The following is a 15,753-nucleotide window of genomic DNA, read 5'->3' on the forward strand; positions in this document are numbered from 1 at the left end:
ACATAATAATGCACAAAGTTATTCATATAAGTCAAATTATGATAAGTGACAACAACAAAGACAATAGTATAATAATGCAAATACGAGAATCAATTTCTTGTTTGTCAGTTAAGATAATATCATAATCAACCAACCTTGAAATATAATGGTTATCTTTGTAGATTCAGTAATTATATGAAACAAAATTAGTACTTCCTTCACTGTCAGTATATAAATCGACACAGGCTTTCTCCTGCCAAAAATTTGCTTGTCTATCTAAAGCTAAGTTAAGATCATCCAAAGCAAGCTCCTCATTAGATTTCAAGTCAGTCAAAGGAAAATCACCTTAAGTAACAATTTTAGTTTGAAGGCCAGTGAGAGCAACTTGTTTGTCAATAACAATTTTATTAACATCACTAAACATGTTTTTTATTCAATATTTGTAAGCCATCTTGACACTTTTGAGCTTTTGTTACAAGTAAAACACGAGACAGTTAATATAACAACCCAACCAAACACTTTTAATGATTTTAGAGCAATCAAAATGGTCACTCCAAACTTTGACAAACCAAAATACGGATGAAACTCTTGAGTAGCGGAACTAGATGACAACAAAAGAGGGAAATGATATGAGTCATCTATAAACAAAGTTTTACATTTAAAATGCTATCAAATGTTAGCATATTAGTTGTTTAATAAATCATATATAAATTTGAATGTTAGAAAAACATCACAGTAAATAATAAAAAATATATTTAATGATTTATTAATTACGACTTACTTACTAGTTTTATTATAAATAGTGATGACAAAGATAATGTTAGAGAAAGTTCATTAGATTCCAATTTGTTTTGATTAAGTACTTTTGTAAGAGAGTGTTAAAACATGAATTTTCTAGATCATGACAGATGCAAATGCTTCATCTGATAATCATAAGAAGTAACCACGAATGACGAATCACTTTGAGTGGTGATCAAACTAAAATTTTGTTTTTACGAAGTAAGATTATTAGTTAATTAATAAATAATTTCGTTTGGCGACATTAAATGCAAAACAAATTGCGTACTTATTTTTGTTTGATAAGCTTATGCTTGGACAAACTATAAGACATTCATATAATATTATAACTACTTATATTATGTTCACAATATTTCTTGAAGAGTTATCTACATTAAAGATCTGTCGAAAAACACATTAATGTTGCTTCATGCCAATAACTATTATGAAAATACGACATGCCAACTATGCATAGACCATCAAATTTTAAGTACTAAGTTGTTGTTTGAAAAAGAGTTATGTAATTAATATTGTATAAAAAATATTTAATACATCTATACACATTACATGAACAAACATAAACATGATACACATGAACAAACATAAACATGATACGAAGAAGTGACGCGTATCCTTAAAAAAAACATTGAGAAATTTTAGACAAAAAATTTATATAATATAATAGTGGTGAGTATTTTAACCAAAACCTGTTTTATTATAAAAAAAATTATTGATCTTAAGTTTTGTTGTCATGAAAGAACTTTATTCTCATGAAGTAACTTTATTGGTCCACATAAATTCTTTTTTTTCTCATTTTGTTTTTTATATTTTTCTTTATTGGTGTATTGATATTTATTTCTCTTGATACCATGGTCACCCACATCTAACATTATTTATATTAATATATTGAATATATAAATTGATTGTTTATCTCATTTCAATTACAATTACATATATAAAACTACAAGAAATTCATTAAATAATAACTAAAATTACAGACAAAAAATAATTAGTCAATATATTAACTAAATTAGATACTATTTTAGAGACAAAAAAATATTTGTATATAAAGTGATTTCTATTATTAATAAAAATTATAAAAATAATTTTTTAATTGGTATCTAAATTAGTTAGGAGGGTTTTAGCTATTAATATTTTAGATTTTAAATTAGTTTCAATTAGTCTTCTAGAGACTAATTTAGAATTTAAAATATTAGTAGATAAAACTTTGGTAGCTAATGGTTACATACAAATTTAAAAACTACTCTATAATTTTTTTATTAATAATAGAAACTACTTTAGATACCAATAAGTTTTTTAGTTTCTAAATGGTCTCTAATTTAGTTTAAAAATAATTAATTATTTTGATTTCTAAAATTAATTGCAATTTAATGATTAGTGTAAATTGTTTGATGTTAAACAAGATTAATTAACAAAATTTGCTCCAAAATGCATTATACTACTTATATAAACATGTTTGTTCACATTGTTTATATACATTTTCTACACATGTAAATGATTTTAAATTTATTTAACTTTTTATGTACTTTGGTTATCCTTTTTTCATAATAAAACAATGAACTCGCACAAACTTCCATTCACCCAACAATCATAGGTGTATATTATACATCTAATACATCAATTCTACTTTGTTGAGATTTTAATAATTATTAAAAAACATAATTAAAATAATAAATTTTATTATTAATTATTGCATACTTTTTATAGTTACATTTTAATTATTAAATGTAATGTTATATTTTAATTCTTAAATGTAATAAACCGGCATATATTTATTAATGTAATATTTAATACTATTTAAGTATAAATATTTATAAAAGTAGTTCACTCTTCATTAATATTTAATATATCTTTATCTATATAAATTTTAAAGAAAAATCATACATTTAATACAAGTACATTTTAATTATTAAATTCAATAAATTTCTGTACATTTTTGTATATTTATTAAATATGATACTTAATATTATTAAAATTTTCATAAATTTTTAAATACAATTAAAACCATTGATTAAGACAGTTATGGGCAAGTTTAATGTTTTCATCCCTTACCATGTTAATGTGTTATTTGAATTATGGAGTGAATTTGAGATTATTTGAGAGGAAAATGTGAACAAATTTAGGTTGTTTGGATTAATATGAATAGAGTGGAAGGAAGAGAGATGAAAGAAAAATTCGTGAAAGTTTATGAGTGATGTGATTAATGAATTTGAAATATTACTTTTTTTTTCTTGATAAAAACATTATTTAAGAGATTATTTTTGAAAAAATATAAATTATGTAATACTGTCAAAGCATGCAAAATTGTTAGATATTAACAAGATTAAGATAAATCCATGGTATGAATAGGGAACAAACTAATATTTACGGGTGACAATGCGGGGCGGTCATGCGGGCCGCATTGCTACCAAAAAGTGTGGGCAGATTCACTAATCTAGCCCGCTAATCCGTTTTGGCCCATCCCACATAACTCGCAGCCTACGTGGGCTAACAGCGAGGCGGAGCGGGTTAGCCCATTGACCCACATAAATAAAAAATAATTATTTATTTTTTTTATAAAAAAAAATTATACCCCATTCACCCATTATTGTAGTGTAACCTTTTTTTTTGTTTTATTTATAAAAAATTGAATTTAATGTACAAAGAAATTAAATATTTTATTTTAATCATCTAAAGGAGTTAGTATTGAGAGTGATAGTGAAATTAGTTTTAAGCAAAATCTTATATTTAAAATTTGTTAATAAAAAAATAATATAAAGAAGAGATTTCAATTAAAAAAGTAGTCATCTTTATTAAAATATTTTGTAGCAAAACTTTGATAAGATACTCTTATATATATAAAAAAAATAGATGCAAAACAAAACTGTAATTATTTTTAATCAAGCCTTCTAACAATTCCGTATTTGAATTTATATTTTTATCTTAATTAAATAAATTGAAACATGGATAAAATTTTAATTTTCAGTAGTAAGATAACTTTTTTATAATTAATTAAATTTTAATTTTTGAAAAAAAAAATCTTATGCAACCCGCAGGCCTGCGGGTTACTTCTTATGTGGAGCGGGTCAGTGAAATGAGTCCGCAATCCTAATGCGGGGGCCTATGCGGGGCGGGTCAGCCCGCATTGCCACCCCTACCAATATTTAACATTATAATAAACCCTAAACATAATTTACCACAAATATCAATGTTTATCAAATAAATATGAGTATTTTTAATTTACACTTCATCCATTTTAGAAAGCATATGTTTACGAAAGAATAAGTTAACAAGTTGCATATTTGTATTTAAAAAAATGTAATTATTGTTTGTTTACTTACTTCTTTAAAATAATGTGAGTATAAATTATCATCTAATTTGATTTTTTTATTTAATAATAATATTTTTTATTTCATTAAAACTCAATATTAAAGATCCAAAAAAATCACTAGGAGAAATCGGTGATTAATTTTTTTATTTATTTCTGTGATTAATGGTGGAAAATGGCATACAAAATTTCAATTTCAAAGTGTGGCCGAAGAGAGACACACCGCTTCTAAGTAAGCACCACGTATAAAAGGGCAGCATTAGTCATCATTCATTCATTTCCGCACTCACTCACTCTTCGTTTACCGTCTCGTTTGATTCGATTACAATGGCGTCCGAAGGCATTATTCTCGGCATGGGAAACCCTCTCCTCGATATCTCCGCCATCGTCGACTCCGAGTTCTTGAAAAAGTATATCACTCTCGCCACCTTTCACTTTTGCATGTCGTTATTTCCTCCATTTTTGTTACTTTTAGTGTCGCACTCGTTTCCTGAATAACGATTAACCTCGTTTCTTAGATGCTGAAACGACGTCGTCAATCGTTTCGTTTGCTTCTGAATGTTCTTTCTCTTGTTTTTCTGTGTGACATGCCAGGTACTCTCTCACCTTGAACAATGCGATTCTTGCGCACGACAAGCACAAACCTATGTAAGATTACTCCGTTGGCTTTTACGCGCTGTGTTTTACTTCTCTGTTGCGTTGCCTATTGCTCTTGTTCGCCCTGTAACGCTGTCGTTTTGTGTGGTTGAGTTTGCGGTTTGTTGATTTGCTTTGGCGACTGAGGTTTTTGTCATTGGAACGTCGAGTTTTGTGTAATGGCAAGCACTGCAGTCCTTTTACAATTTTACACGTTGTGAGGTTTTTGACTGTGTTCTTTGGGATATCATAAACGTGCTAGTTTGATGTGGTTCTTGGGTTGCATGGGCTTACTCTTATTATACAGTTATATGGTCAATAGTTGCTTTGGGTGATGTTTTTAAATTAGAATTAAAGCTTTACTTCATTAGCGAGCATGCTAAAGGTCTGCATTAAAAGATTTATGGTGAAAATTCAACTCTAATTGAAATACAAGACAAGAAAATGTTTACAGAACTCGATCTAAGTTTTATATTAACTATTGAAGGAATTCTCAGATTCTGGCATGTCTTCCCCTAGATACCTGGTAATTGGTATCAGTGTGTGTATTTTGCATGATTGTAAAGTAAAGACTTGTTGCAATAATGCATGGGTATTCAGCCTCCTATTTTAATAAGGTTTTGGATCTTTCTCTGCTGATCTTTAATTACAGATTAGTTTTATGGTTACTTTGTTAGATAAAAGATATCTTTTGAGTTCATTTGATAAGGTTCTCCATTTCAGATATGAAGAATTGGTTGAGAAGTATAACGTGGAGTACATTGCTGGAGGTATTTCACTAGATCTGGAGTATTGGATAATTTCTTAATATTTAATATCAAAAGCGAACTCAATAGCAGAAAGAAAGAAAGAAATCAGCAGTGGAAAAACATAATTGGTAATGACAGTTGTTACGATTTGTTTTTTGTGCTGACAGGTTCTACTCAGAATTCAATCAAGGTTGCTCAGGTATGTATCTATATAGTTAGTTGGTAATACTCTGGATTTTTAGTAGCTTTGGTTAAAGTAATTTACCATTACTTCTTCTTCTTGCAGTGGATGCTCCAAGTTCCTGGTGCAACAAGTTTCATGGGTGGCATTGGAAATGATAAGTTTGGGGAAGAGATGAAGAAGAGCTCAAAGCTGGCTGGTGTAAATGTAGGTTTAATCACTCATCTTCTCCTTTCATTGTCACGTGCTTCTCTGTACTGGCTTAGATATGATCTTATTTTTCATTCACCAGGTTCACTATCATGAAGATAAAGCTACACCTACTGGAACTTGTGCTGTTTGTATAGTTGGTGGCGAAAGGTCAGACATCAAACTTTTCTGTATTTTTTATTCTTCGGTGTTTTTACTAATTGAAATTATTTTATGCTGTTTATAAAGAAAGTATATCCTACCCTTCAGCCTGACTTTTACTTGATTGCAAATTTTTGGAAGCCTTATATTTTGATTGTCTCTGAATACAGGTCGCTTGTGGCAAACTTAGCAGCTGCAAATTGCTACAAGTCTGAGCATTTGAAGAAACCAGAAAATTGGGCCCTAGGTACCTTCTTGTTGGTCTATGCAGGCTCTTTTTATTTCTGTCAACACTTCATATCTGAGTAATTCAAACTTCAGTTGACTGACATTTTTAATTGTGCAAATTTCCCTCACACAGTTGAAAAAGCCAAATATATTTATATTGCTGGCTTTTTCCTCACTGTATCACCAGATTCCATCCTGTTAGTTGCTGAGCATGCTGCTGCAAATAAAAAGGTTAAATAGAATTGAAAATTTTGTTTTTTTCCTTTTTAAGGAAGTTTCTGAAAATTTTATTTGTGTATGCAGCTCTTCTCGATGAACCTTTCTGCCCCTTTCATCTGTGAGTTATTTAGGGAGAGGCTGGAGAAAGCTCTACCGTAAGGATTCATCTCGGATAAATTAAAATGATTGAAATTTTACATATTTGTTCTTAAAAATGTCCTTTATGTGTTTCAGGTATACAGATTTTGTTTTTGGAAATGAGACTGAAGCAAAAACATTTTCTAAAGTTCAAGGCTGGGAGGTAACCCTTGTATATCAGATCTTTAGGCAAGTTGTGGTTTTGAATGTTAGAATGTTCAACCATTACATCTATTGACTCCCTCTTTTTTTCTAGACTGAAAATGTCGAGGAGATAGCTCTAAAGATTTCCCAGTGGCCAAAGGTGTCAGGAACGCATAAAAGGATAACAGTTATCACACAGGGTGCGGATCCTGTATGTGTTGCTGAGGATGGGAAGGTGAAAAAGTTCCCCGTGGAACTTTTGCCTAAAGAGAAACTAGTTGACACAAACGGAGCAGGTAATGTTCTGCTGGTTATATGAGTTCAAATGCGGATATGTTATTTATTTATGCTAATAAAATGGAAGTCTTATAAATAGGTAAAAGGTTGTCTTTCAAATGCGGATACTAGTTGACACAAGTCTATATATTTCTTATGTATTTAGGTATGTTAATAAATCTCGTAATGGTCTTTCATGGTGATAAGCGGATACATGATCCGGGCAGAGTGGATTAGTTGGAGAATAGCCCTATAGTTAGAGGTGCATAATCATTAGGTTAGAGATGAATTGGATCAATTGGGGAATTAATTTTCTTATTATTTAGTTTATAATGAAACACATTAACATTGTTTGACTCCATAAATGAGGAAATGCACCATTGTTATAATTATTTAAAATAATATCATTATTTTTGGCATTTGTTATAATTATTATAATATTAAAATTTTAATTTAATATTTTGAGAATATGTTCTCTTTGTTCTATTAAAAGGCTTAATCTAGTTAATATACATATAAGTTTAAGTTTAATGGCCTATATACAGTTGAATTTTTTTACCTATTTAAGAGTTCTTTACCAAATAGATTTTAGACTAGACTATGTTTAAAAAAAATCCTGAACGGCCTTATTAGTTGAATTGGTCAGCTTAAATTTGAGAATTAAGTCAAGCTCTTAGGCTTTGTGTAGCAAGCCTATTTTCACATGTTGATGTTGTCTTCAATTGTGATATGCTCTAAATCCATACTGGCTATAAATTCTCTCATACACACATACTAATACATAATTCCTCTTTGCACTTTTAAATGCCTTGTATATTATTGTCATACAACATTGCTACCAACATGACATTATTTATGATTTTTAAGGCACTCCCAGTATTTCATTGGTAGGTGACAAGCAAGATGTCGATTTTGTTTCATCCCTCTTATTTTTTTTCTTTGTAGGAGATGCATTTGTTGGAGGATTTCTTTCACAATTGATTCAGGAGAAGCCCATTGAAGAATGTGTGAGAGGTGGCTGTTATGCAGCAAACGTTATCATCCAAAGATCTGGCTGCACTTACCCAGAGAAGCCTGATTTTCATTGAGTGTTTTCTCTCGGTTTTGTTGCCTTTATGAACTTTTTCATTGTCATAAGGAAACATTTTGTGGTATAACTGCTTTTTTATTTTTCATCCCGACTGGGGTAAGCGAGGAAAAGCTTCACTGGAAGGAAACATATAATTGAACTGTTTTATCCTAGTCTTATTTTTTGCCAAGTTTGTTACCAAGTCTTTTTTTATTAGATATTGAACAATGTTACCCTACGTCTAACTTGCCACTTCGTCTGCGAGTATCAATCGCTTAACGGCCGATTGATTAACTTTACAAAACATGTTTTTTTTTTTCGAAAATTTTATCTAGTTTGAGAAAAAACAGCAAAACACTGCTTTTGACATTGGCAAAATTTCCTAAAACCCGATTTACTGGGTTGCATTTCTATAAATTTAAAAGTATGCTCGACTAGAATAATTTTGAATATGAACATTGAATTTGATGAGGTTGTTCAGCTGGTTTATTTGTTAATTTTGTAAAATGTTGATTGCCATCTTCATATGCCTTAGTGTTCTAAATATTTTAATTCAATTTAAATTCGCTTTCACTATGTATGAGTACAGGATCTCCAAAATGTTAATGGTGAAAGACAATTTATTATTATTATTCAACGAGGTTGGAATATAAGAGAATGATTTAAACAACTTTTCGGTCCTTACCTCTCCTTTTCTGCTGAACTCACACTTCTTTTCCATTCCTGGTAGTTTTGGACTCTTATTATATTTGTAAAAGGTACTTTATAACGTTAAGGTTCAAATTTTTGTATCCTTTTTGAGATTTGTATTAATTTATTCAATTATTGTGGTTAATGGATCTAATAAAAGAAAATTAACAAACTTTTGATCATTAATCAACCTCATTGTTGGTTGGTTTGATCAGATGTCGAGTCAAGGTTTCGATTCGTTCTGACCGTATCGGTACAATTATATTTATAATTCAAAATAATTATATTTTTCTGCCAATAATTTTTATTTCAAAAATTGTATACAATGTCATGCTTTTCATATGGACATAATTTATCGGACAAGAATGAGACAAAAAGGTGACGGAGTATTAACAGGCGATTATGCTTTGCTTAGACCAAATTACCATTTGATTGGTTCTCTTCAGCTTGCTTGGAACAAGGACAGCTTTATGCAGCTGTATCTCTATAACATACTTTTCGCTCATTAAGTTTAGTAAAATATGATCGTTCAATTTTTTAATGATCTTTAAAGTTCTGTAGTTTTAATAATTTAATCAATAATAAGTTGTAAGCAAGATTGTTTTCCTATCACTTTTCTTAAACTATTTATCATACTTTTATACGTACTTTCCATAATTCGTGCTCCTTTTCTTTTGCTACCAATGCTTTTCTTTTCTCTTTACTTTTGCACGTAAAAGGGTCGTTCAAATAATCACCACAACACTCCAAAACAAAATAGCCTAATTAGAACTTTTATTTAAGGACTTATTTTGAGATGACAACAAAATTCTCTTTTAGGTCATCAATATTTTTGGCTCCAATGTTTAGGTTCACTCCATTACATATTCACGCACTCATGTTCTTGGGATGAAAGTGTGGAGTGTGTACATGCAAAATCTCTATGATGATTAAGTTAGTTTCGATATTAAATATTAAATATGTGATAAATGATTATACATACTTGTTAATGAGATTTCCTATTGATATTACTAGGCGACGGACTTTGTTGGACTATAGTTTATAATATTTTTTTTATTGTTGAGCTCAAATCTTGTCACTGTAGTTAATCACTAATTAACACAAATAATCCAAGTTCGTTTTTGGTTTTATTATATTAATCTTAAATTGTTTTCGGTCAACTTATTGAATACTATCTTTGGTCAGCTTGTGATTGATAAGTCGTTAAGTCAAAATCTTAAACAAGTTCATGTGATTATAGGATTGAGAGATTATAACTAATTAAATGACGTTCCGTCCTGGACAAATCGAGCACCGAGCACGCGTTGCCAATTTGACTTAAGTTGGGATCAATTAGATTCATAGCTGATGCATGATCGTGACCACTGAAAAAGAAAAAAAGTTTTAATAAAAGGTCAAATACATTCCATGATACTCCTCTTGTAAATAAGCTTAGATATCATGGATCTTATCTTAATGATTTACAAAAATATATTAATTGATGTAATTATATTATGATCAATTCGATTTATATATGTTTTTGCATGATATTATACAAGAATAACTGAAACAAAGATATATGTATGATCCGACTTAAAAAATTCTATAAATATACAAAGATTTTGAGAAAGTATGTTAAGTTATATAGATTCTCCTTATATATTACATTCACGATATTTGTATGATCTTACTTGATTTTTTTAGGTGAAGTTCCCCATTATTTGGTGATTTCCAACATAAAAAATTGTAATTTTCAAAAAAATCACTTCCATACTCAGATAATCCAAACTCATCTCAATAAAAACAAAATGACATAAAAACCTGTCGGTTGAAGAACTATTATAAACGAATATATTTTGTTTAGCTAGGAAATTAAGGACATTACAGAGCTTGAGTTACTATTTTATGATCATTGTTTTTATGGGTATTCACTGTTCAATCTATAATTCGAAATCTAAATCAACCTTAAGATAATAATACACTTTGATTTCAAAAGTCACCAAGCCGTTTCATTGATAGTTTTATTTATTTTTAAAGTTGGATGTACTTTTCATCTGAGACAATCTGGTCCGAGTTAAGTAAAATGACTATAGGGAATATAGTTTTCTCGTTCTAAATATTTAATCTAATTAAAAAAATTATTAATTAATTTAAAATAACCTCAAAACACTTGATTATTTATGATACAAATGAAATAAATTATTAAATAAATTAACAAAATTATTATATATGATACAAGTTTTACCATCAATATACATATATTATTTGTTTCTTAGAAAATATATTTATTTTAAAAGTTAATTAAAGAAATGGATACCCTAAAAAATCTTATAATCACTTAATTTTACATCCGTTCTTAAAAATAACATTTACATAGTCACATGTATCGAAATCTTTACTCACATGCTCGATGAAAGGAAAACAATTAAATTTAAGATGTAAGTATAATTGGAAAAACAACATAAATATATGAAAAACGTGATTCAGTTGGATTCAATTTTAACCATAAAAATTAAAAATTAAATCAACCCAGAAAAAGTTTTATTTTGGTAATCAAATTGGTAAATCAAAATCCAATTTTTTTATATAAGTTAAATAATTTAAAACAGATAAAGAATTATGTGCAAAAGAGGTAGTTTAATTTGAATGGTTATGTTTTATAAAGTAAGGGGTTGTGAAGTGGAAGCCCAAATCGAAGAGCCCCGAGGACTCATGTTTTCATTTTCATAATTTCATTTCATCTCAGAGTCTGGTATCGTATTGTCATCTAGAGCGTTGAATGCACGGCCCTACCGAAGCGCGTGAGGGAAAGTCCCAGACTCATAGCCAGGCAGCCACCACCACCTTGTTCTCTTACCTTTGTGGAAAGAAAATCTCAAAGAAATCAGAAAGAAACTAACAAAACAAATCAGAGGCATTCTGTGAATCGCCATGAGCGACCACCACCCACGGCTGCACCACCTTCGCTCCACCTCGCACCTATTGAAGGAATCCCTGTTATCGTTCTCATCGAATTTCGTCACATTTCTCTTCCTCTCTCTCCTAACCCTCTCTTTCCGAACCCTCGTCGAGACAGGCACCGCTCATGTCACCTCCTTCATCGACCGGGACCCTTCCCTCCGCGCCCTCCTTTCCCGCCTCGACCTCGCCGGCAACGCCCACCATCACGACCACGGCCACGACCTCCCCTCCACTGCCGCAAACCACGCCCTCCGCCACCGACGCCGCCCCTTCCTCCACCTCACCCGCGTCGGAACCCTAGACGATGACTTCTTCTCCGGCGACGACGATGACGACCGCTCCCTCTTCGGCTCCGTCCCCAAATCCACCGCCAACGCCACCCTTCTCGCCCTCTTCCCCTTCCCATCCACTTCCGCCTTCTCCGATCTCCTCGCCGACGACGGAGTTAGGGTTTCCCAAGTCATCCGCTCAGGAACCACCTTCAACACCCAAGAATTGTCCTCCCTATCGTCGCGAACGCCTCGCGACGACGATAACAGCGATAACGAGGAGGAGAAGCTGAACGAGAACGCGGAGAGGAAGGAGGGCGTGGATTTGCAATTTTTCGTGAAGGGGATCGAGGTGGGTCGCCGGGACGCGACGGCGCTGTTTTTTCTGGTGAGTTTCCTCTCCGTCGCTTACGGATGGGTGATTCTCGTTTTTCTCGTGACGTATTCGTGGGTGTTGGGTGTTGTTTTCGTTTCCGTTGTGAACGATCTGTTGGGGAGGTTTAGCTCCGTTACGGTTTTGGTTTGGGATGGTTCGAGGTTAGGTCTGAAGAGGCTTTCGGGGTTTATTCTGATGCGTTGGGCTGTGAGGGACGCGTTGACGCAGCTTCTGGGGTTGTGGTACTTCGGAGAAATTGAGGATCAGTACTCGTTTTTCAAGCTCTTTGTGAGGTTGAAATTGATGCCCTTCTCTGTTATGTCTCCTTGGGTTAGGGGCTTTGAGAGAGAGATTTCTGGGTTCTTGTTCACTTGGTTTCTGGTGGATACTTTTGTGGCTTTTATATTCTCTGTGGATGCTTGGGTTGCCATTGTGGACTCGAGGAAGAGTGGGAGGGAGATTGTAAAGGAAGGGTGCTATTTGATATCTACTATGTTCAACCAGGCTATTCAGGTTAAGTGCTTGGAGGCTATACTTTGTGGGTCCTTTGTCAGATGGGGTTTGGGCCGGGTTTGCGGGAGGTCTTTCGCCAAGATGTTTCAGTCCACCATGGAGGTTTACTTCATGGTTACTTGGCTTTTGTTTTACTTCACGGCAAGGTGTAGGGACGCCGATCTTCATGGTAGGAGGTTTGGACAGAGGGAATTAGAGGGCTTGGTTGAAGGTCTCAGATGATACTTGGGGGTAGTTCAATTTGGATGGATGGATGTGGTTTTTTCTTTCTTTTTTCTTATTGTGATGCACAAGTAGCAGCAGCAATGTTTCAAAGGTTCTTTGCGTCTCCCACTTTTGCCTTCGCTGTTGGCTGTTGCCGCCATTCTCTAATTTTGTCACCAGCGATGTGTCGAATGTGTATTTCACCAGAAGGCTGATATACTTCTCGTGTATATTCTGAATGAGGGTAGTTCTTATGTATATTATTCATGGAATTGTTGAATTAGTTCACTCAAATATGTGTTGGTGATAACAGTCACAAATTACAGGGTTTGGGAAATGAAGAATGGTAATGAAATTTCTCCATGCAACTTGGGGTTATGTTGTGATGTCAAAAGTAACTGCATAGCCTTCTATTTGTTTGGAGTTATGCTCCATCCATTAGGGAGATTTGGTGGCATGACTTGGACATCATCTACAAACAATGAAAAGCACTTTAATCTGCTAGATAGAACAGGGAAAATTATTAGTTTGAGTTATGCATTGTGTTCCCCTGTTAGAAATTCTCCAAGAAGGCTTTTCATGCTAAATTAACTTTTTTGTTCTGTATGATTATCAAATTCTTTCATAAACAAGCCTTCACATTTGCTGTATATATATAATCATCTTGTAGAAAGTTCATAAAACCTGTTTTGCATAATGGGGTTACTTGACTAAGTTTGGATGAGAGGAAAACTTTGGCTGATAACAAAACAGGGCTACATCAAGGGGCATTCCAAGTGTTTAATTAATTCTTGAAGAGCTTTGTGTTTACTTCTGCTAGACTGATTATTAATAGTCAGAGTAAATAGTTGATGTTTTCTGTCTGGTGATTTGTATGTTTACTCTGTTAATTTGTCTTTCTGAATTTACACCCCTTTCCCTTTGACTAGCGTCTTGGAATGTAATTTTTTTATGTATAAATGTTTTGTTAGATGAAATGGATTTACCTGAAGATGATTTGTGATATAAACTCCTTGTAAAAGCAACTAGGTTGCAATTTTATGAATTGTACTCTTCCTCCGTTTGTGACTGATAGGATTCCGGTTCTTTTAACAGAACACATATAACATTGTTGGACAGTATTGTTGTCATTGAGAACAACGAAACGTAAAACCAAAGTGGAGAAGCTCGAGTTTCGATGATTTACTAAATAAACTGTCTTTTTGAGTGTGGTTTCCCTTGGCAGCATGTTGAGGTTTACTCTTGTAAAACGAAAGTTCTTTGAATGGTTCCCATCCGCACCTATTGCCGATAACAATCCCATTACTATCAATACATCATTCTATTCTTCATGAAAAATAAGTGCAGTCTTAGGATATCTGTTTTTGTATGATTTCACTTAATTAGCTTATTTGGTCTTTTCTGATAGTATTGGGATTGCTATGCTGTTTTTGAACCAGATAGCTTCAGAATTGACCTACAAAAAGGGCCATTACAAGGGAGGGGAATTGACTTATGTCTCATATTGGTCAGTTTTTCTGTTTTGATCAAACCTAAATGCACTTGCTTAAATCTCTTGCCCTCTTTTGTAATTCTGCAAGAAGACCAAAGAGGAGATAATTTCTTTGTATTGCTTTAAGAAAACTAGAGAGGAAGAGGAGATGAATTTTGAAATGTACATTGAAGAAAAAAAATGGAGGGAAAGAAAAATATAAAAAATTGTTTTCCAAACTGAACCTTACTTTCTTTTCATTATATTAACACTTCAACTAAATGAAAAAAACTATTTGTTTTTATCCTCTTTAGAGCATACTTGATAACTGCGAGTGTCCATGAAATCCTAAGGAGGGCAGTTTTCAAATGCAAACTTGAAGCATAAAATTGGACATAGCTTTAAGAACAAAGGAGACCATACGAGTTTTCATATTTTATTAGAAAAAAAGGGGAAGGGGGCAGCCACCTAAGCAACAGTTATAGTTCTGTGGTGTGGACAGATTAAAGTAAGAATTGTGTTTGTGTGTAATGGTTCTCTGAATACCATTATAGTGTTTGTGTCCAAAAGAATCAGCGTGATTATTAGTTCAACAGTTTTTTCACCAAAGAAAGAAAATGTTGATGAGGTTTTTGAGAAGACATCAAACATGAAATGGAATATAGTATATAGACATACATTATGTTCATTCATACCTGTACTCAATACATCTTTATCTTTTGAAATCAAGGCATTGACTACCAGTTATTTATATATAAATTATTTTACTAGAATTACTCTTATATCTGTTTGTTAAAATAAATCTTATTATAAATTAGTCAATATTAATCTTTTCTCTAGTTAGTATCTTTAGTTAGTATTAGGAGAAGATAATAAGAATGAACAGCAAAACTCTTCAATCGAGAAGTAAAATTTATGACATGTCATATTCAAAGACTGGAAAATAAACAAAATATATATAGGAAAAAAATTATATATTATAATTCACTAACATATTGTAACATTGATTACCGGTTATATGTAGGAATTAATTATAACAAACTAACTCATTTATAATAAGATTAGACTAATACTAATTGATTTATATTAAAATTCATTTTAACTAATAATGGAGATAAAGCTAAACTAACTAGAGATATGATTAATATTAATTAATTTGTAATAAAATTTATTGTAATTAACAATAAATTTAAAACTTGTAACTATTATACGGAT

General features: G+C 32.0%; 2 protein-coding genes across 2 annotated transcripts; both read left to right on the top strand.

The window, feature by feature from the left end:
- The first annotated feature begins 4,352 nt into the window (after nucleotides 1-4,352).
- Nucleotides 4,353-8,264, top strand: LOC137814461 (adenosine kinase 2). The gene is made up of 12 exons (XM_068617227.2): nucleotides 4,353-4,494; nucleotides 4,679-4,732; nucleotides 5,444-5,490; nucleotides 5,637-5,668; nucleotides 5,756-5,857; nucleotides 5,943-6,010; nucleotides 6,172-6,248; nucleotides 6,363-6,460; nucleotides 6,533-6,603; nucleotides 6,683-6,749; nucleotides 6,843-7,026; nucleotides 7,952-8,264. Exons 1-12 carry the CDS (start codon nucleotides 4,412-4,414, stop codon nucleotides 8,092-8,094), a joined length of 1,026 nt encoding a protein of 341 aa, XP_068473328.1. The 5' UTR covers nucleotides 4,353-4,411; the 3' UTR covers nucleotides 8,095-8,264.
- Nucleotides 8,265-11,390: 3,126 nt separating this feature from the next.
- On the top strand, nucleotides 11,391-13,750 carry LOC137814462 (uncharacterized). Its single transcript, XM_068617228.1, has one exon. The coding sequence runs from the start codon at nucleotides 11,676-11,678 to the stop codon at nucleotides 13,083-13,085; it is 1,410 nt and encodes a 469-aa protein (XP_068473329.1). The 5' UTR covers nucleotides 11,391-11,675; the 3' UTR covers nucleotides 13,086-13,750.
- The last annotated feature ends 2,003 nt before the right edge of the window (nucleotides 13,751-15,753 follow it).

Source organism: Phaseolus vulgaris, chromosome 1 (assembly GCF_051622355.1).
Source record: "Phaseolus vulgaris cultivar YP4 chromosome 1, ASM5162235v1, whole genome shotgun sequence".
NCBI lineage: Eukaryota > Viridiplantae > Streptophyta > Magnoliopsida > Fabales > Fabaceae > Phaseolus > Phaseolus vulgaris.